This window comes from Pezoporus flaviventris, unplaced genomic scaffold (genome assembly GCF_033815535.1).
Source record: "Pezoporus flaviventris isolate CSIRO_AGI_PZ_B2104156 unplaced genomic scaffold, CSIRO_AGI_Pfla_v1 ptg000066l, whole genome shotgun sequence".
Classification (NCBI taxonomy): domain Eukaryota; kingdom Metazoa; phylum Chordata; class Aves; order Psittaciformes; family Psittacidae; genus Pezoporus; species Pezoporus flaviventris.
The window spans coordinates 22,392,394-22,413,189 of record NW_026892614.1 but is presented as its reverse complement, the minus strand read 5'-3'; the positions used below and the strand labels follow the sequence as shown (position 1 = coordinate 22,413,189).

General features: G+C 40.6%; 1 protein-coding gene across 1 annotated transcript in view; it reads right to left on the bottom strand.

Annotated features, from left to right (window-relative positions):
* Positions 1-12,558: 12,558 nt before the first annotated feature.
* Positions 12,559-20,796, bottom strand: part of PPP1R14C (protein phosphatase 1 regulatory inhibitor subunit 14C) — a 54,124-nt gene continuing 45,886 nt past the window's right edge. The window contains exon 4 of the mRNA XM_061471528.1: positions 12,559-13,867. Coding sequence (XP_061327512.1) covers positions 13,793-13,867 — 75 coding nt within the window. The 3' untranslated portion in view covers positions 12,559-13,792. The remainder of the gene's footprint in view (positions 13,868-20,796) is intronic.

The following is a 20,796-nucleotide window of genomic DNA, read 5'->3' as shown; positions in this document are numbered from 1 at the left end:
CAGTCATGGATGTGTGGACGTCTCCGGGCACATCGAAGGGGTAAGGGATAGAGCCACTGCAGAGGACAAGCTGCACCTTGACCTTCAACATCCCTGCAGAAAAATCCCTTTCTTTCAGGGGAATTCTCATGAATGTATGCTACTGCTAATAACTGCCTTGTTTGCTCATTCAGCAGCCCTCCTTCCACAAGCACCCTCACAGTTATCAGTATGGATTGCCAGAGCCCTTCCAAGGGAGCCAGGTTTCGCAGACAGGCATGCAAAAGGGAGCTTTGTGCCTGTAACTATTTTACCTGTCAGCTTGCCTGTACATGTTGAGTGGTATCTGCACATACAAACTGACTAGGAAAGCACTGAGCCACCAGGCAAATAAGGAGCCACTTTGTTCACCCACAACTAAGGTCACAAAGGCAGGAGGAGGGTGCTGGACTCAGCAAATACAACTCTGAATATTTGAACCAGACAACAAAAGCTCTGCCAGATTCAAGTTTCTGACTACAAGATTTTATTTTTAATGTATGAGAGCATAAGACTACAATGGAGGGAGGGGGGAGGGGAGAGAAAGCAGAAAATTAACACAGGCTTAAATGGAAACACCAGCTTCACCTCAAGTAACCTGGCATCAGGAGGCACTGCTGGGTAACAAGGCTGCAAACACAGGCCAAACTTTAAAAATAGTAACACGGGAATTACTAGCATACCTGCTTGCTATTCCCTTCAGCTCTGTAACTCAAGAGGGCTCTGCTTCTGTTAAGCAAAATGCAAGGCACATACTGTGGGTAGCATTAGCCTTGTGAGTACAGCACTTCCCTCACTGTTAAAAATAACCCTTCTTGTCTCTGTACACTGGACTTTGTAATTGGTTTTGGTTTTCTCTTTAAAACATCAATACATTTTCATGGCAAGCTAAGAAAATCTGCTTCACCACAGTGAAACTATGTAGGTAGTTATACACCCTGTCTACTGCATTCGATCCAAGACAGTGGCTCTTGTCACCACAATGTTTTCCTGCCTCAGCTTCATTTATCCTGACAATACACGCGTGACAAAAACAGCCCTGGACCATTACTGCAAGGGGAGCTGATACACAGAAGCGACTTTCTTATGGCCACACAGGAGGCTGCTGGCAATACAGCAAGCTTAAATTCCAGTTTGCAGAGCTGAGAAGATCCCTTATTGACTGCTCTCTTTCCTTCATTGCAGCCAAGCTCATTTGTATTGCAATTGCCTCCGTTCCAAACAGGTGAAATCCACACATCACCCTGGTACTTCACAGAAGCAATAGCTTGGGAAATCCCTGTAATTTCTCACAGGGTGATGCTGTGCAGCTTCTTGGCTGCGAGCACCATCCCTCAGCTCAACCAGAAACCTGCACATCTTCCTCGCACTGTTGAACACCACTGAGATGCTGCAGCTGAATGGAGCCCTGGCCGGGGAAGGAGGAGGTTTGGAGGCAGTTCAAGCTGCCCTCCCCTGCAGAGCAAAGGATTGCCAAAGCAGGAGGGGTTGATGTGCTGGCAAGGGAGTGAAAGGACAGACTGACCAGAGCCTGGGGCCCATGGCATCAGGCACAGTAGAGCACCCCAAGGAAGCAAGCACAGCAGAAACAGTGTGAGGCTTGCTCTGTAAAGGTTTAGGAATATTTTATTTGGCCTTTCTACTGAGCTGGATCAAGCTCTGGTCCAGCATAGGCTGGCAACATCTGTAAGCAGGCATGTCAAGGCTGCATTATGTGGCCAGAACAGCCAGTTTAAAAAAGTACATGAAACTAAAAATGGATTAAACACACAAGAAATCCCTCTATGTGTTACTTCCTTCCCAGAGCAGCTGTAGTGTTTTAATAGTGCATTTGAATCATCCAGCTCTTTTCAGGCTGCCCACTGGGTTGGAAACCTTGCAGTCAGGCACTCGGGTTTCTTCTTCCCTACCAGCTGGGTCAGAAAGAGCCCCCCAAGGCTTTCTGCCATCTCCCAGCCAGGCAAAACCAAGAGCTAATGGCTTCATACATGAAGCCTTTTAACAACACTCAGGATCCAATGTTTCTTGTTTTATTTAAGTCCATTAAAGCCAGCTCACACAGCAGCTCCGCTACTGCACTTGTCAGCAAACACTGGTTGAAGCTGACCTTCACTCAGGCCACAGCATCCTGAGATCTGATAACAACTCAGGCGTCCTCCAAGCCTCACCCCAAGCTCAGAAATGCACCATTTGTCTTAAGGATTTCAAGCTCTGTTTGCTGACAGTGAATATTGCATACCTGAGCCCTTTATTCTTTACTCTTAGCTAGTTAACGGTGACTGCCTTTCCTTGGTTCATTGATTTATTCCCTCCTTTAGCCTGCTGTGGATGACCTTGCTCTGATCCACATACCAGGAAGGCCACGCTCTGCAGCAAAGAATCACATATGCCCTGAATTGAGGCACACAAATAACACCAAAATGCCTCTCCTCACTTTAAATAGCAGAAAGGGCTGCATACACATTACAAAGGATGAAGCAGTTGTTAAACACACATTTTATATAATGTTATCTGCTGCATTTTAAAAGGAGTTGTTGGAGTAACAGAAGGTGGTTTAGGAGGTTTGTTTTGGTTTTTTGTTTCATTGGTTTTAATTTAGCCCATTATTTTTAAAGGACAAAAAAACCCTGCTACACAAATCAGATGTTAACATCATCCTGTAAGAAAAAGGCAGTTTATGTTATCATAAAGCCTGGATTTTTGTTGTTTTTTATTTACTGCTATAGCATCTAGCAGTCTCAAGCATGACTTAAATAGGCGCACACCATTCATCCTGTCTACACCCAGAAGATTTGCAAGAATGGCCAGCGAGTTGGGAGCCTCAAATTCATAGTGCTCCGGGTGAAAAATATTGTGAAGAGTGTAATACTTTTTTAAATAAAGGTCTTTTCAAAGTGCCCCATGCTGGAACACCAATAAATCAACACCCTTCAAATCAGTAGTTAATTATGAATATCTCAGCTACTGACCTCAACAAACTTGCAGCAGAATAAATAGCATGTGTTGCTAGTAAGAAAAGATCCTCAGGCTGGGCAAGCTTCAAGGTAGACTATTCAGACTACAAGAACTTTGTATTTGCCAATAGAGTATTCCTCTCTGGCATAAGAAATGGTGTTTATCTACTGCTCTGGAGAGATAAAGGTTATTTTCCCATTAATAATAATAAACGCCTTATTCCTATTTGAACTTTTGAACTATAACCAAATAACAATAGTCCTTCTGTAGGATTCCTAGTTGTTACATCTGCCATAGCTTGCCCTCACAAGTGATCTTATACTACACAGTTCACATAAGCTATTCTAATTTTTTCAAAGCTATTTTAAAAACACTACATTATTTATTACTTCAGCTGGTGAGCAACTGAGAGGTGATGGAGGAGAGAAAGAGATAGAGAAACACGAGCAAGGCTCCTCAGCATTCATCTACGTGTTTGCCTTACACAGTGAAATGCATTAATCCTCAGAAATTAAAGAGGTCAGTGTGCTGCTTCTGCCTCTGATGTATTCAGCTTAGACAGGACCATTTGCTGCCTGGTAGCAGGTCCAGCTGGGAGGGAAAAATGTTAGAAAGCCACTGAATCAGCCAAGAGACTCCCTGCAGATCTGCTTCGTTTTTCCAAGTCACTGCCAGCTTCCTGTAGTCTCCTCCTGGATGTTTTTAACATGTCAGCTGCTAAAATGACCGACTCCACTTCTTTAGGAAACTAGGAATCGGGGAATAAGGAAACTGCTGTCCTGAGAAGCTCTGCTGTCAAAGCTATGAGGGGTACCGGGACTTGAGATGGAGACTTTTGCTGTCATCACCACAATAACCAAAACCTGTTTTGATAATGTGACCTAATGTTAGATGCAGCAGAGTTCACGTTTGCTTTTCTACAAGCAACTAACTGTCTAGTAGACAAAGCTTTGGGTACATTGACTGTTATGAGCCCTGTGAAGAGGCGCTGCTCCTTACTTTTCGACACTGCTGTTAACTGGTGATATGCCCACCTGAGACGTGTACAAGGAGGAAGCACAACCAATGTCTGAGCTTTCGGCTATGGGACTTGCTGACACCACTTCAGGCAGCCACTGCATGAGCACATGAAGATCTGCTTTACATGAGTCCCAGTAGGAACAAGTAGGCAGGCTGCACTCGCTGAAGCGCTTCTCTTTCCCCAGGCGTGGATGGATAGGCACACTGCCATGATCCAAGTAGTGATAGCGCAAGAAGTAGGAATTAACAGCCAGTTTCCATCATGGCAGTGGATTAATGCAAAGTGCTGGCTTATACCTTCTTGCGGAAAGCATTCCTCCAAGATTTGCAAATCAGAAGACAGTCAGGCAACAAAACCACAGACAAGAGAGATTTAGGTCAGAACAGGATGGATAGGACAGAAATATCAGGATGCAACAAGCTGAGTGGGCACCAGAACAACAGATAAAGTAGAGAACTCAATCTGTTTAGTTAATGCCAACAAATAGGGGGAAAATATTTTGTGGTATTTACTTTGAATATAAAGGTTCACTGATTTGATATCCTTAAGAAAATAACTTCAAGTCTTCTCTGTGCTCTCATGGAAATTAGTTTCAAGCACTTACCTCTGCTCAGCTTCCAGTTGCCTGACACATGACAAACAGGTTGGGATTGCCTGCCTTTCCAGCACAGCCCCATTCCTTCCCTGGGAACCCTCCTGATACCCTGTGCTGGGGGAGGAGGGTGGTCCCATGAACTGGAGAATAAGATACTGTTTACTTCAAATAACTCCCAGCAGCACTCACACACTTCTTTTATGAAATAAGGCCTGTCCAAAGCTCTGCAGAGAAAGCAACCCCTGGTTATGTGTCTTTCCCGTCAGCAGTATAACAGTCCCAGATTGTGTGGGAAAGATGTGTGGGTAGCTGAGCCACACACCTAATCTGTCATTTACAGAAAAAGGATATCATGAAAATGTTGTCATTTTGGTTTGCTCCCCCTAACCTACAAACACGTGGCATAGAAAACTGTGGATTCATCCCCCAAATGCCACTGCACAGCGTCAAAAACTTCTGCCAAATCTTGAGCATCAACAACCATTCATTTATTAGAGTTGTTTGCTCTCAGTAAGTGACCCTTTTAACAATGGGAAGAACTCAAAGACTTCCATGATTTGAAGACAGCCCAGCATTTGACAGCCTTTTCCTGTCCCCAAAGGGCAAAATTTGGAAGTATAATTGCTTGGAGTGTTAGCTAGGCTGCACTGCAACACACTTCCAATCCAAACGCATTTCGAAAGCCAGCTTGCTTCTCTCTGTCCTCAACTATTCATACAAAATTTGTTTCTAGCACCCATCAAGAACTGTTTTTTCCAGTAGGCTCCCTCTGTACTGTAGCAAAGCATGGAAGCTATACATGAAAGCCCCATCAACTAACCCAATTTAAAGGAAGGTTTCTTTCCAGTTAAGGAAACGAGTAGCCTGTATTTAAAAGGATAGAAGGTAAACTACATGAGGTCTAAACCCAACAAGAGTCAGCATATTTTATCTAGCTTGTCTACTTCATGGGTTTCTGTGCACAAGCAGACTTGGGGTGCTACCAGCATCAGGGGAGCTCCACATGATGCAAAGGATGCACCAAGGTCAGTGTAGCAGAACAGGAACACGGTCAGCTCCAGCATCTACAAATGTTATTCTCCTGATTGCCCCGACCTTAACGCTTTTTATGACAAGCCAAGGATGCTTCCAAGGCTTTTCTGTTCCTGAAATTGCTGGAGGCAGGAAAGGAAGTTTCAGTTCTTGATCGACAGAGTGAACAACTAACAAGTGACCCGAGAAAGCATCTGAAGAAACCATCAAACAATCCAATACGCATTATAAAAGATTCAGGACTCCATAGCCTCGGAGTGCCTACATTTCTTACCTTATGATTTTTGAGCATTTGAGACCAGCAAAGTTCAGACAGGGAGGAAACATTGAAAGTGGAAGGTCAGCATACACCTGTACCATACCTGCTGTTTGATCTGACAGCTGCTCCTCGATTTCTAGTTAACAAGAGTCAGTGGTTGGATGCAAAGGCTCTGAACAGTCCTAATGTTATTTCTTAAAAAAAGCTAACCTCACACATGGGCCTGATCTGAAATATTTGAACAAACTCCCAGAGTTTTAAGCACTTTCTTTCAGGTGCTCCCTACCTAGAAAAATAAACCCACCCTCCTAAGGAAGAATCTGCTTTTATGAAAAGACAAGAGGCATGGTAGCCTAACTTTCTTCAGCAAAGAAAACACAGCACTATGTGGGTTAATCCGATTTATTTGCCGTCTTTTGAATGTTTATCTTTGCTGATGGTGCAGAGGTGGCATAATTTTGACATACTTAAATTTCTGTTGCAAAAGGGATGAGAGCACTAGAGAGGAATTCTGAGGGAGGGGAAACAGTTGTTAGAGGAGATACCAACCGCAGCCATAAATAAAAACTGTAAGAAATACAAGTACCAAATGAATTAGGAAGCAGCTAATGAGACCACAACTGAAAAAGTCATACTGATTTTAGGAAGTGCTCATATTTTCAGATTTGAAAGGTAACCAGAAGGGGACGAGGTAAACAATTATCACATCACTCATCCTGGTATCAAACTTCTAATTTTTTTGAAGAGTTGACATATTTTTTAAACATATTGTCCTTGTGCCAAGGACGGAAAACCCAGCCTCAGAGTGATAAAGTGCTGAGCTGAATGCACAGCTTCATAGATGAAGAAATAATCAATACGTTAAGTGGTAGCTCTTGACCAAGGCACATCAGAGGACAAAAGAAAGAGCAGGCACTTGAGGTAGACTATTGGAATTCCAAGGATTTACCATTATAAAATATGCACTACTGTGGTGCATTGTTGATATGGAAACAGAAATACCTCTGAAATAAGTACAAAGAGGGGAATCTTGCAAACAAGTTATAGTTTACATAGCCTTTTCCAACATGGGATCATTTTATTCTTGTTTTAAGTCTAAACCAGCACCAGAAAAAATCCCCAAAGAAATACATTAAAGTATTCCTGATGACTGTGAAAGATCTATTAAAAGGACAGCTGGAGTTTAGGAGGCATGGGTCCAGATAAAAGAACTTTAAACAGTTTAATTCTCTCTCAAAAACAGACACTGTCTGTAATAGCATATATACACCTATATTTATTTGAAAGACTTGCTTTTCAGGTACATATAGCAGAGTTATTTTTGAGTTGACAACATGCTCCTGTCCCTCCCAAACAAAAGAGCTCCATGCTGTTTCAAAGCTGAAAAGCTGCAGTATTCCTTACTGGCAGTAGCAGCAGAGACTACGCACACCACAACCACTGCAAAATGGAAAAGGGTGATGACACATCCTACCAATGCTCTACCAGTGCTTGACACACTGGCTTATTAGCAGCCCAAACACTGGATTTGGGGTTGAGCAAGTAAGCTGTGATTACACAAAATCCTGTATCTGCATTACTCCTGAAGAACCAGTACTCATCTCTTTGCAGGGCCACTTGCCTGGACCCTGCACAAAGCCCAGTGGAGTTAATCTCTGAAAAGCACTGAGCTCAGGAGACATGGATGTTTTTTTTTTTCAAAAGGACACAAAGAAGGGCTCCATTCGGTGAGTTTGCATGTCTGCCACCAGTTATCCCTTGTTTTGTTACTTGTGTTAAACCCTCAGGTTACTCAGCAAGAACATTTCTGCAGCCCTGCAAATGCTGCTGGAGTGTCCTCCAGATACGTGGGGAAAAACCTAAAGGCCACGTTTCTCCCCACCCCTCCCAAATTTAAGAGAAATTGCTGGGTTAGGTCTAGAGCTTTGTTCTCTCCGTATATTATGTGGTTGACTTGCATTAGCACACTGAGGAAGACTTGGGAAAGTGAAGAAATCAGACAAAAAATGAGTAAGCTTCAGCCGTATGAGGCCATAATTCAGAAGACACTAAAAATTACAGCATCCTTTCTAGTCTTTGGATTCATTTGCTATTGGCAGCAGAGCCTCTGTGGCAGAAATAGCACCAGATGACACATTCACATTTCCACTGAGTAGTAAAAAGTCCTTAAGAGAAATAATCAAGCTGTTAAATTTGAAGGAATGGGGAAAATTAATGCAGACTGCGAACAAATGCACCATGACAGTACTGGAGGCAGCGGATGCTAAAAGCAATTTAATAACTACTGCTTTGGTAGGCTTGAAATTAAGACTGGAGACACACAACAGAAAACATGCAGTTCACTGAGGATTATCAGTTGCAAGAACTAGGTACAAAACTGCCTGAGGTCCCAGGCACAGGTTGAGATCAAGTATGGTACAGTAGACAAACAAGACACACGAGCCTTTACATTCCTGCATAGGGTCTGCACAACCACCACTGTCACAAATTGGCTTCTTTTGCTAGGTGACAGGGACCTTTCAATGTATTATCACTATTGGGATTCCCTCTTTGCTGTAGATCAGTGTATTAAATAAAGGCTATTTCTGATTCTGCCTCAGGACAAGCAACACAAAGGGAAACACCAATCTTGAGCACAATCCTGTCCTAGACCTGCATGCTCCAGTACTTAATATATCTGGCAGTACTCACTGCTCCAGTTACCACAAGCTCCAATATGACTATGGGTTACACAAGGGAACAAAGACCCATCCACAAAGCCAAGGCAAGAGTTAAGGCTTTCCTGACACTAATGTAGGATCCTCCTTTCAGAAGCAGGAAAGCTTCTTATGCTCTTGTCCCACTCTGCTCCCTAGAAGGGGTGGTCAGACAAGTCTCTGTCCTGGAAATGGATCAGCTCCTACTTTCTTTTTTTTAATAGTTAGTTATCAAAGTCCAACCCAGTATTATACAGTCAGAGCAAAACCTCTTCTAAGGGCTATCCTGGGATGCTTTTTATTTTGAATTTAAGACATCCAAGTTTACTACTTAACAAACCTGTTAACTGCACCTCCAGAAGAAGTTTCAGGCTTAGATATATTTTCAGAAGTTCTCAAATTGCTCAGTTTCTTTAATTTTGAACAACTTATTCCAATTTTTGTTGGAAACCAGAGAAGTCTGTAAGTACTGCAAGCTAATAGCTCAGAGAATTTGGTCATTAGTTCCACCCCAAAAAAAGGGGCAAATAAAATCCCATCACACTAGATAAAACTTTGTAAGTATCAACTTCAACATTTCAGAAATACTCTGTGTTTATGCTGACGGCAGAACCCTACAGTGGAAAGAATAATTTTTTGCAGCACTAGGTACTTTCTAGGCACATTTCTCCAATCTCTCTCTAGCTTTTAATAACAATTTTAATTATACTTACTATTTGCTTACTGCCAGAAAAAAATAGTAGTAACATGGAAGTAAACAGTGGAGTTGTATACATGTAGCTGGTACTGGTAATCTGATTTGACCACTACATAAGCATGTACTGACATGACAGCAATACATAAATATACAAATCAGTATATATATATAAAAATATTTTTTATTTATTTATAAAAATTGAAGCAGATATCAAGATTTTTAAGGCCTTTTGTTATCTTGACTAAAACAATCTAATGGGAACTTATCTCGAAAAAAGCATGCCATTTCAATCTGGGGACACTAATAGATCTCACCTATTCCCTCTAGCAAGCTCAAAGGGCTCCTTGCCTGAGCACTGAGGTGCTCTACCTTCTTCCATCCTTCAGGTTTCCTTCCTTTATCATCCAGGCATTCCTCCTTCCTATGCTTTTCTCCAGTACACAAAAAAATCCCTTACATCTTTAAGGTCCTTTCCAAACCGAACCATTCTATGATCTTTCCTTTTCTTCCCATACAGAAATACATGCTGCAGAGCAAATCTCAGAAGAGTTTTCTTAATGGGCAACACAAAACAGGTAATTTTCTTTGTGTTTTTTTCCCCTACAATTCCGAGTACTTCTGACTCTCCCAACATCCTTTAAACATATGTGCACAATGCTGGCAATTACAAACCTTACGTAGCCAAGAAGCAATTAATTCTTTTGTTACAGCACTTCACGAAGAGGTTTAAGTTCAACTGTTTGTTTAGAATGAGACCTGTATCTTCTAGTTTCCAACCAAGAGGCTCTCTGTTGAAGTGGCCCACATGATTTTTTTACCCTGGAGGTGCATATTTACATTAAGGCTGTCTTAAACCATGAAAACCATCATAGAAATAGATTGCTGAGTAATTCCAATTTAATATACACTAGTACACCAACCAGGGTAAAGTGCTAATTACTCTTACCATAATGACTCATCGTCAAAGAAATCTGAAGTGCACCGAAGGAGCAGATATTTTGCCCTCCTGCTCTTTTTGGTCATGTTCTCTTAGAATAGGGAATGTTTTCTTCCCACATTTTCTCCAGATGTTTCCTGCATGAATGGCAACTTTAAGAGTAAAACCCACTATTGGGAATAATGGGGGGAAGGGGTTAAAACCAGGCTGGCAGAAGAGTGGCTCATCATTCCCCTGTGCCAGAGGAATAACCTATTCTGTCTACTGCTGCCTCACAAGGCTCAGTAAATACGATTACAAACACTTCCCTCTTCTTTCTAAGCCAACTAGAAGAGCAACCATGGGATACACCACACTGTTAACTCCTGCTGTAAAACATGCAAAGGCTAATTATGCCATGAAGCAGACCCCAGAAACACACACTCTTGCAAGCAATCTTTGTACACTGGAGAGGCACCTCAATAGCAAAACAAAAACCTCAGCTTCACTATGTATTTATAAGAAGGAAATTCAATTCTTTTCACTAGCTGCTTAAAAAGCTCAGAGGATGCTCTCATCGCAGCCAGACTGGGCACTTCTCAAGAAAGCTGTCCAGCCAAGGCAGTGAAGAGCCTGGGATGTAAGATTTAATTTCTAGTTGTTTCAGTAACACTGCGCTATTGACATGCCCCTTGAATACTAGCAGAGCCAAGAACACCCACACAGCATAAAGACATAAAGCACAACGAAATCTCCAGTGAATGGGTCGATTCTACCCTCATGTACACCAACGCCAAGAGTATCTCCATTAAATAAAAAGTAGCAAGAGTAAGACCCTGTAAGTCTCTAGTAAAATCAGGCCAGCTGCAGACAAAAGCTATTTAAAGTTTAGTTTTGCTCACTGACACTAGTAAGACAGCAAAACATGTACAGCTGGAAGACAGGAAACCCTTCATGGAAGTGACTGCCCCATCCACACAAGACAAGAAAATAGTAAGGACTGTCCCAGCTCGTCACAGAAGGGGCAGAGTGCTACTTTCTGCAGCTACTTCAGTGCAAGACAAATAGGATACATAACTGTAATTATAAAGGACAAAAAAAACTTTTTGACATCATAAGTGAAGTCACAAAATGCATCTGTAGACATGAAAATTATTAGAACCTTTAATGTTTCAGTGTTTCTAAATATCACCTCAGAGTATTGCTCTCAGTTGTTTCAGCCCATATGTTAAATAAATCTGAGCTAGGGAACAGTAACCATGCTCAAACACTAACTCAAAACTAAATATTGCTAACAAGTCTCAAATCAAAAGGGCTGGTTTCGTTTTTACCATTTTAGACATCATAAACATGGTGTTCACAAAAGGCTCTCAGTAGCTTACAAACCAACAGGCTTTCTGGAAAAAGGCCTATGAAAATACCTGCACAATCAAACACCAGAATTTTGCTATTAACTAAGACTTGTTTTCTAACACCATTTATTTCTGCCTCCAGAGTTAACTGAAAAATCTAACAAAAGGCTCCTTACCTCAGGAATTAAGGAAGCTTTTCCTGTAACTCTCTCTCCTTCAAGAGATGATATTGGTACAAACTTGGTCATTTAGATCTAGCTACTTCAGATCCTCTGCAAGAAGCACAGACCAAGGAGCAACAATCTCTTTGTGGCAAGACAGGTCATTCACACAGACCTTTCAGAACCAGACATCCCTCTGATGATGCTGACAACAACAGCGGGCAATCCCAACAAATACAGATGAAATCACAAGCTCCCCTCAATCTCCCTGGAGCAGAGATTTTACTTCACAATTTTAAAACAGTTTGCTGGAAGACCCCTGAGGAAACCAGAGCTGAATTACAACTTCAGCAAGGTACAAGCTTTAAATTTAAGATGCTGCAGGCAAACTGACCAACCCTTTTCTCAGGGCTGCTGGAATGTTTTGAGATTCAGAGAGGTACAGGAGGAGAGAAAGGCAGAGTGCCTGATAGACCCCCTTCTGCCACACCTTCAGCAGAGAACTGAGTCACCCAGTGTAAGCCCTCCCTTACACTCACGTCTTGTGGAAGGAAAAAAAGGAAGCAGCAGCATTTATCTGAAATAATTCCCAAGACTTCATTTTCCTTTTTTTTTTTTTTTCCTTTTTTAACCCACCAGGGCACAGGGAAGGAAGGCCTCATCTGCAGAAGACTTTAAAAAGTGAAGATGTGCACCAGATTACAGGAGTATGACTGAGTGATACTGGCATATTGAAGCCAATTAAGGTCTCTACATCTGGATTTCCATGTACTTACCACCTCACAGGCTTCTCTTTTTGAAGAGCAAATCCATTTATCAATCTACTCAGCAACAGTAGTCTTGTGAAGTGTACATGTAACAAGTCACAAGTTGTTCCATTTATTTGAGTAAATATCTGGTAAATAAAATCATCAGTAAACATTACAAAATTAAATACATTAAAAAAGCTTGCCAGTATACATAAAATTCACAAACATGTACTTCTTTTGAAAAATAAAATATGTTCAGAGCACCCTTGATATAAAATGCCTGACTAGTGTCACCTACCAGTATATGGTAGCTTATTGAACATTTTCATGGGCATTTTCCAGGAGGGAGCAGGGATCTCTTTTCTGTTCTCTTTTACAAGTAACAGAGCCCAAGTTAAGAAGTCTCCCCACTTCTCAGGGCAAAGCCATAAACAAAGACTGAAATATACTTTGCCCACTTTAACAGGAAAGGAAACTGCATTTAACTAAGACCACATCACTAAATACAAGCAGTGCTTGTAATTAATTTTGGTAGCACTGCCTTTCCTCCATGTGAAGCAGCTTTTAAATGGTGATAGACATTTCTCTGGATATCACTGCAGGCCCTTACTCAGTATAGGTTAGCACAGTTCCAATACACCATGAGGTGGAGAAGAAATGATCTGGCAAAGCATCAATCAAATAATTCTTAAGTCTACAAATTAAGCCCTTAAATTTCCCAATTCTCATATGCTGCAGTCTAAATAAGAAGATATGATGAAATTCTTCACTGGGCTGCTTTAAGAGTATTTAGAAAAATGGCAGCACGCATTTTAGTAATCTTAATTGGTACCTTCTGGTAGCAAATTTGCAAGAACCACCACTTAAATAATTTACTGTAACAAACTTCCTTCCATCCATGTGAAACAGTATTCACAACCCACTTTATAATTTATGTACAGACAAGCACAAGAAACTTGACATCCATGAGTCAAATGTACAACCAACTTAAATGTTATCCAACTTGTTGCAAGGAGAAGTCTCCTAGCTCTGTAAATTTATAAGATCTTCTGGTTCACCAAGCAGGCTTGCTGCTCCTCATCGCTAACTCTTGGATTCTTCACTTGCTTCAGTAATCCTCAAGTGAAAGTTGAGCAGCATCCAAATTGTTGATATTCTTGATGAAAAAAATTTTGACACTTAAAAAAGAACCCTTAAAACACACAAAAGAAATTCCTTGAGTCAAAACTGAATGAAATCAAAAAAACTGTGAAGAAAGACAATTATTTTAATAGAGGTCTTGTATTCAAAGTCCCATTTCCCTTGCCATGTCTTTTACAGAGTGCTACTACTTCGAGTTATTTATATACTCTTCTTTTGAGGGGGACTGAGTTTCCTCATTCCTCTTATCCGAGTTAGCAGCTCTTTGATAAATTCCTACGAAAAAAAAATTAGAAAACATGAGTAACTTTTATGATCCCGTAATGCCATGATTTTGGGTTTAAAAGAAAAAAAAAAAACATCAAGGGAAGTGATACATTTTTATCTAAGCTTTTACTGCTAAGCTGGAATTTCTCTGGCCTGATCTCCAAGAATCTTATATGCATACTCTCATCACACAGTGGAGGTGTGAATAACTAGCTTTTCCTCTCAATGAGTGAGTGTTCAGGCTAAGTTACTAGCCACCTTTCAGGCTTTTACTACACAGGCCCTTCTACCAACTGCTGAATCAAGCAAAATCTATGGCTGGATACAATGCAAATAATCAAGGATGACTTTCACAGTTTAAGCCTGCACAGAAATCCACACTCCTGCCAACAGAAGTGTTTCTCTCGCCACTCTCAATTCTGGCACCAGCCTTTTGGTTGGCTGCATACTCAGCTGGAACAGAAAGCTGATCCAGCTAAAATCTCGACTGTTTTTCCTCGTGCCCTGTTACTTTCAAAGCTGGTTCAGCTCTCCAGTGAGGCTCACCACACAGCCCCACACCAGCACTTGTGCCAGTCTGAGCCAAGGCAGGAACAGAGCCAGAGGCAGCACCACTGGGTTATTGTGAGTGAAACTCGTTGTGGAGTTCAGTAAATGACACTATTCAGAAATAAAGTATTAATGGGCCAGGTCTTTATTCACAGTGGCATTTTCCCCAGTTTCAGGAGATTTTCTCCTTTAAATTGTGGGAGAACAGAAGCTTACAATTGCACCATTATCTGAAATCCTTTTGGTATATAATTTCTCATAGCAATTGCAGATGCATTAGAAGCTAAATCACCCCCTTACTGTCACATTGGGAGAATAAGGTTTATCTTACAGTACTACATATACACCTACAAAGAGGTTCTGATCATGAAATCATTTAGCTATAAACATGGAATGCAATTACGGATTTAGTCAGCCAGGTTGATGTGAAAGGCCATGCTGGATGGGACTTTGAGCAACCTGATCTAGTGGAAGGTGTCCCTGCTCATGGAAGCAGGGCTAGAACTAGATGATCTTTAAGGTCCCTTCAAACTAAAACCATTCTATGATTCTATGAGGACAAAAAGCATGACTTCCTAGCCAAATGCTTGAGGCTAAAAATTCCAACAAACAAGGTTACCACCTAAATGGCAATACAGTACCTTTCAGAAAAGTCACATTGAATCATTACCCAAGTGCTACACTGTGCATAAGAAAATCCTCTGTAAACGTGTATTTTAATTTGAGAAAGAGGTCAGCTTTTTGTGGTGGCACCACAATCCTGGCAGGTATCACGCCAACAGAGCAATTTCATTTTCTGACAGTTTATGGACATTTATACTGTACTGCATGTACTGTTGCATCATGGCTATTGTTGCACCAACACTAGCTGTGGCTTCAACTAATAGCAGCAAAGGCAGAGAGCAGCATACACGTCAGTGTGAACTACAAACGCTCATTAAGAACCTTTCATATTCTAGCCTCCACTCCTGAACTAACTACATCAAGGCCAGTACACAATACACCTAGCGCTTACCAGTACTGCACTTGCCACGTGAACAGACAGCCTAAAGATATAATCAGAGAAGTAGATTTCTCTCCCTTCATCTACTAAAATCTGTCTTTTTTTCCATATAGCCACAAGCCACTGCAACAATACCCACCCTAAACTTGTCAGAGTACAGTACTCTTCTATTCAGAGGTCAGGAAAAGGAAGGAGACAGGTTTACTTTAAAACTTCACAGCTTTCAATGCACTATGCATTGGTTCTGTGTTAGCCTTTCATCATTGTAAAGACCGGCTACATAATGCAAAACTAATGTGGCATGGTGCTGTTTGAAACATATAAACGCACTTTAAGGTTTTTTACTACCAAAATTAAATGAAGCCCTGCAGTAAAATCCTTATAGAAATAAACTCTCTAAAGTTACCTTAAAAGATTTTTACTTCAGATTAATGCAATGAGTATTGCCTTCAACAGCTCTTGCCTTAAAAAGCTATTTTCCCTTGTGAAACATCAGATTAAGAGGCACCTTTGGGAAGGAGTGAGCTGAAGTTCAGTTTTCCCCTTTGGAAGACTTTATTGTCATCTGTTAAAGCCACAGATAATCTCTACCACCTTCATTTACCACCAAGGTGGCAACAAGACACTACAACTGGGAAATACCCAACTGGTTCATAGAAGTTGAAAGTAAGAGCATTACAGGAAGGGACACGTGCAGAGTGGACAGGGAAATCCATTGTACTCTGACTGTATACATTTGGGATATCCCTGTTTGAGAGGCACCTCTGCCATCCCTCTGTCCATTTTCCCCCACAACTCAGAAGAGTTTGGAGCAAGTTTCCCTTGGATATGAAACAGGGTCAGTTGTTTTTCAGTATGACAAAGGGAGGGGAGCTCCCCTGACACTCTGAAGCAGTACCACAAGCACCTTCTTTTGCAAAAGAACATATTTGATTGAACTTTTCAAGCAATTTTCACACTAAACTTCTTAGTGCTGCCAAAATAAAGCAAACTGTAGGGTAACCCCCTAAGCAGATCTGAGGCAATTGAGGCTATTTGTAATGAAGGGGAAGGGAGCTGTATTCATTTGAAGTAGTACATACAATAAGTGAAAATGCTTTATGCCCTCAGGAACTATGTTTCTTGAAATAAAGGTTTGCAATAAAACCCAACAAGAGCATTTTTTATGTGGCAGACATTCTACATAACCCAGTAGGGCTGTTGTGCACATCCCATGGGTGTGCAAACCACAGTATTCGTTCAGTACATTACTGGTTTAGGTATCATTTGCATCTGACACTTGTATGGAGCTGGCTGCCATCAACACAGCTGTGCTCCAGTGCTTGTGCCTTTCTTGTCTGGCAGCTCCCCATCAAGAAAAGGCAGCATTCTAGAAGAGATGCACATTTTCCTTCTTGGAGGCAGGAAAGGAGATTCACAGCATTTCAGTGAGCCTTCCCTTTATAATTAACCAACTCATCTTTATGACAGTAATACGCATCTGTTTTCTTTAAACATCACTCAAAAACTGGGGGTTTATTCCTTGTGGACATTCAAGTCAAGGCATAATAGAAGGCCTAATATCCACATCTATCTCAACCTCATACACAAAAATCATTTTACACAGCGCATTTTATTGAAATCCCCCTCTAGGAGATATGCCAAAGCTTAGCATCATGCATTTGAATGCTGATCATGTACCCATCTATGTTTAAAATAGTTCTGTAACACAGGTTGGATTATCTACTTACATATACTTATATAATACTTCATTATTCATAGAGTTTGAAAACCCTACCAGTAATTCAGCTTAAGACTCAAGAATTTATGAATTATTCCTTGGAGGGCTACAGCCAGAAATACACAGGCCACATCTACCTTTAACAGAAGAAAAATCTTGTACCAGCACTTTGGGGCTTGGTAAAAGGGGAGGAGGAAAAAAAAAAAAAAAGGAAAAAAAAACAAACAACAAAAATCACATCACCAAAAAAGATAACCACAAAAATATCCACAAACTCGGTTTAAATTCTCTTTACAGATTTTCTGTGAGACCACCTTTACATACAGTTTTGTTGAAAGTATTGAGAATCCTGTTAATTTATAATACAAAATCATTGTTTCTTGAAGACATCTTTCCAATCTCAAAGGCAAATTTAAATGAGACAGACTAAATCTATAGTTCATTTGAACTCATCTATAATTGGCCATAGGCACTTTCCTTCTGCAAAGCTTTCCCTTGAATTAAAGACATTTGCTTCAGCAAAGCATTAATCTAATGAAGAATTTAAAAAAAAAAACAAAAAACAAAACTAAAGACAACAAAGGAAGGTGAAATGATAATTCAGAAAAGGGGAGGAAATCACTTCACCTTGCTGCTTTGGAGGTGTGATTCATTGTTTTAATGAAGTCATTTGCTAGACAATGAATTCCATGCTTCCTATTCAAAGTCTTCTAATTAATTCTGGAGAATAATTAGACTTTGTCTCTCCAGATTTCTCTTCCACAAACAGTACGCATGTTCTAGGACTAGTTCTTAAACCAAAATTTAGGGTTTCTAGTCCTCTGCTTCACTAGAGCACAAAGTGAATCCTAAACCAGCTTTCCTCCACAGCTTTATTTCCCTGCAGCAAAGTTAAAAAAATGATGATTTCCTTGACTGTTTGCCCAAGGCTATTTCCTGGAGAGAGCCTGATTAGTTGGATGTAAAAAGTAAAGTCAGCCAGAAGAGCAATCTCCATAGCTACTTGGGCAACAAACTAAACAATAGCTCAAAAATGGCATCTGAATGGAAATTAGAAAGAAAAAAGGAAAAAGGGACCCCTATTGCCAAACACCTTCACTTCCACACAGGCACAAACCTGAAGGGAACTAACAAGGCACATATTTGGGAGAGCGAGGCTAGAAGCTGCGTTGTATTAGCAAGAACTGGTGCAGCAGAATCTCTGTAGCCTTACTGAACAATCCCATCAGCACGGCCTCTCCAGTGAGACCTCAGCACCATCAGTGCCCAGAGGAGGAGAATATGCATCAATTAAGCTTCTTGGTGAGCTAAAACAGTAAAAGGCACTGATTACATACCAGAAAACTTAGCTGCAGTCCAGCTGTTCTCCAATTTGGCAGCATGTAAACAAGCCCACCTTATTCTTGTCAAATCAACATGCTTATAATAGTCATAGAACCGTAGAAAGATTTGTGTTGGAAGGGATCTTAAAGCTCATCCAGTTCCAACCCCCTGCCATGGGCAGGGCTATCTTCCACTAGACCAGGTTGCTCAAAGCCCCATCCAACCAGGTCTTGAGACACTGCCAGGGATGAAGCAGCCACAGCTTCTCTTGGCAACCTGCTCCAGTGTCTCACCACCCTCACAGTGAAGAATTTTTTCCTAATATCTAACCTAAATCTACCCTCTTTCAGGTATTTTTTTGCTTAATATTGCTATAGGTATTTTAAGTTATATTCACGAGCACTTGCAGAAATGAAAACATGCAAGCTTAATTGCCTCCAACGCTGTAGTACAATGTAGGGCAGATCTCAGCAGGCACATAAACAGTTTCAGTTCAGTGAATTCAGAGTAGTTAAATGGATGATCAAGAAATCATGTTTTTCTAGAAATGCCTCTGTCTGCACTACTTTTAAATATGCTTCCTTCTTAACTTTTTCTCTACAAATTGTCCTATTTGATTTCAAATAATATGGACACTTAATACAGTTACAGTGGCTTAATAACTTACCACTCATCAGCTAAGCTGCATTAAATGTCTATGAGCTCTTAGGTTCACCCAGATCTAAATCAGTACACTGCACTGAGGCTTTTGGACACATCTTTAGTTAGTATTGCTACAAAAATGTACTTTTTAATCTAATCATAAGGCAGTGTATTGCTGCCTTATATTTATATTAAGAAAAAACAGAACACAACAACAAAAAAGGACCAAAACCAAATAGTGATATTAACTTGAAATAATTTGTAACATAGTAGGGCCAAAAAAATATATTATCCATCAAAAGTTTAGAGATTCTATTTCAGCAGGGTTGAGCTTTTTATTCATGTCTATATATTAAATACACATTATCTGAAGGCATAACCAAAATAGTCACAATCCTGTTATTTGTTCCAACTACGAATTAAGCTTAGGGAAGCATATAGTTAAATGCTCTCTACCTTTCTCAAAATTAAGCGTTAAAAGCTGCTGAAATAGTTTGGCCACTGAAGTAACTATCAGTGACATAAATCTCTGTCCAAATTCTCCAGAGAATATGCACAACAATTTCACATTTTTTGTTTGGAAATCATAAGGGAAATTGTTATTAATTACAAGTTACCAGCAAAACAACTTTCTTCAAGGATGCAATTTCATCTACTTTTTCTCCCATTTTGCACTAAATAAAAAAATTATACTAACAAAATGGTTTAGATAGATTTAATCCTGCCTGAGTGGGAGAGATCTCCAGCCTATTTGCCTGAAGCTTTGTGTATTTCTATGAGGAAAGACCGAAACAAAGGAACTCCAAATCTAATTTATCTCATTCTCATCAAATATTAGTTATGTGCAGGCATTGTGTAGCTCAGCTGCATCTTTTAGAGTCAGTAAACATAAAAATTGCCCATTCACTGGATTTCTCTCCCATAGCAGTTTAACAGGCTATTATCCATTTTTCCTGTGGTAACTTTGGCAGCCCCACTATCAGGAGTTTTAATTCACATCAGACACTAATACTTCAGATTTTCTCCAAAGCCCAGTCCATATGGGTGGTCTTGCTGCTACCAATAGCAGAGATACAATAACATAAATTTAGCTTTCTTCAAAGTATGCATCTTGACAAAACCTCATTGATTTCATGGCCACAATGGCCTTCCTATTCTAAATAGAGAGTCTGTTGTCAAGTATCAATACCCTATCATCAGGATTACAGATTAAATTTGTTACCTTCACTGCTAACATGAGACTTAAAATTCCCTGTAACCTACATTAAGATTCTTCATCAGTTAGAACCAAGGCAGAAACTTGACAAAGGTCTGAGTGGGATTTTCCACAGGCAAAACATGGCACTGAGCGAAGCAGTGGCACCTCTGGCATATGGGTGATGCAGAAGGATGCTGCTGCTCCCTGCTCCTTTTTAACCACAAAAATTCAGATCCAGAATTTCGTTATGGCACTAATTCTTCAGACAGAACACCCTTTAAGTTGTGCACTCCTAAAATGAACTTCTCTCACATCAAGCGTTACCTTATGTCAAGCCTACATGACATGTACCATTTTTGAAGTAGAAATGTAGTTACAGAAGAGAGAAGGGGAAGCATAGTGAGTGTAAACTGTCCGAAGAATACCGCTAGCACTGTTTCATTTTGCACGGTAGGAAGACGACCATCACATGTCAAATCATTGCTCACATTTGAGATCCCAAA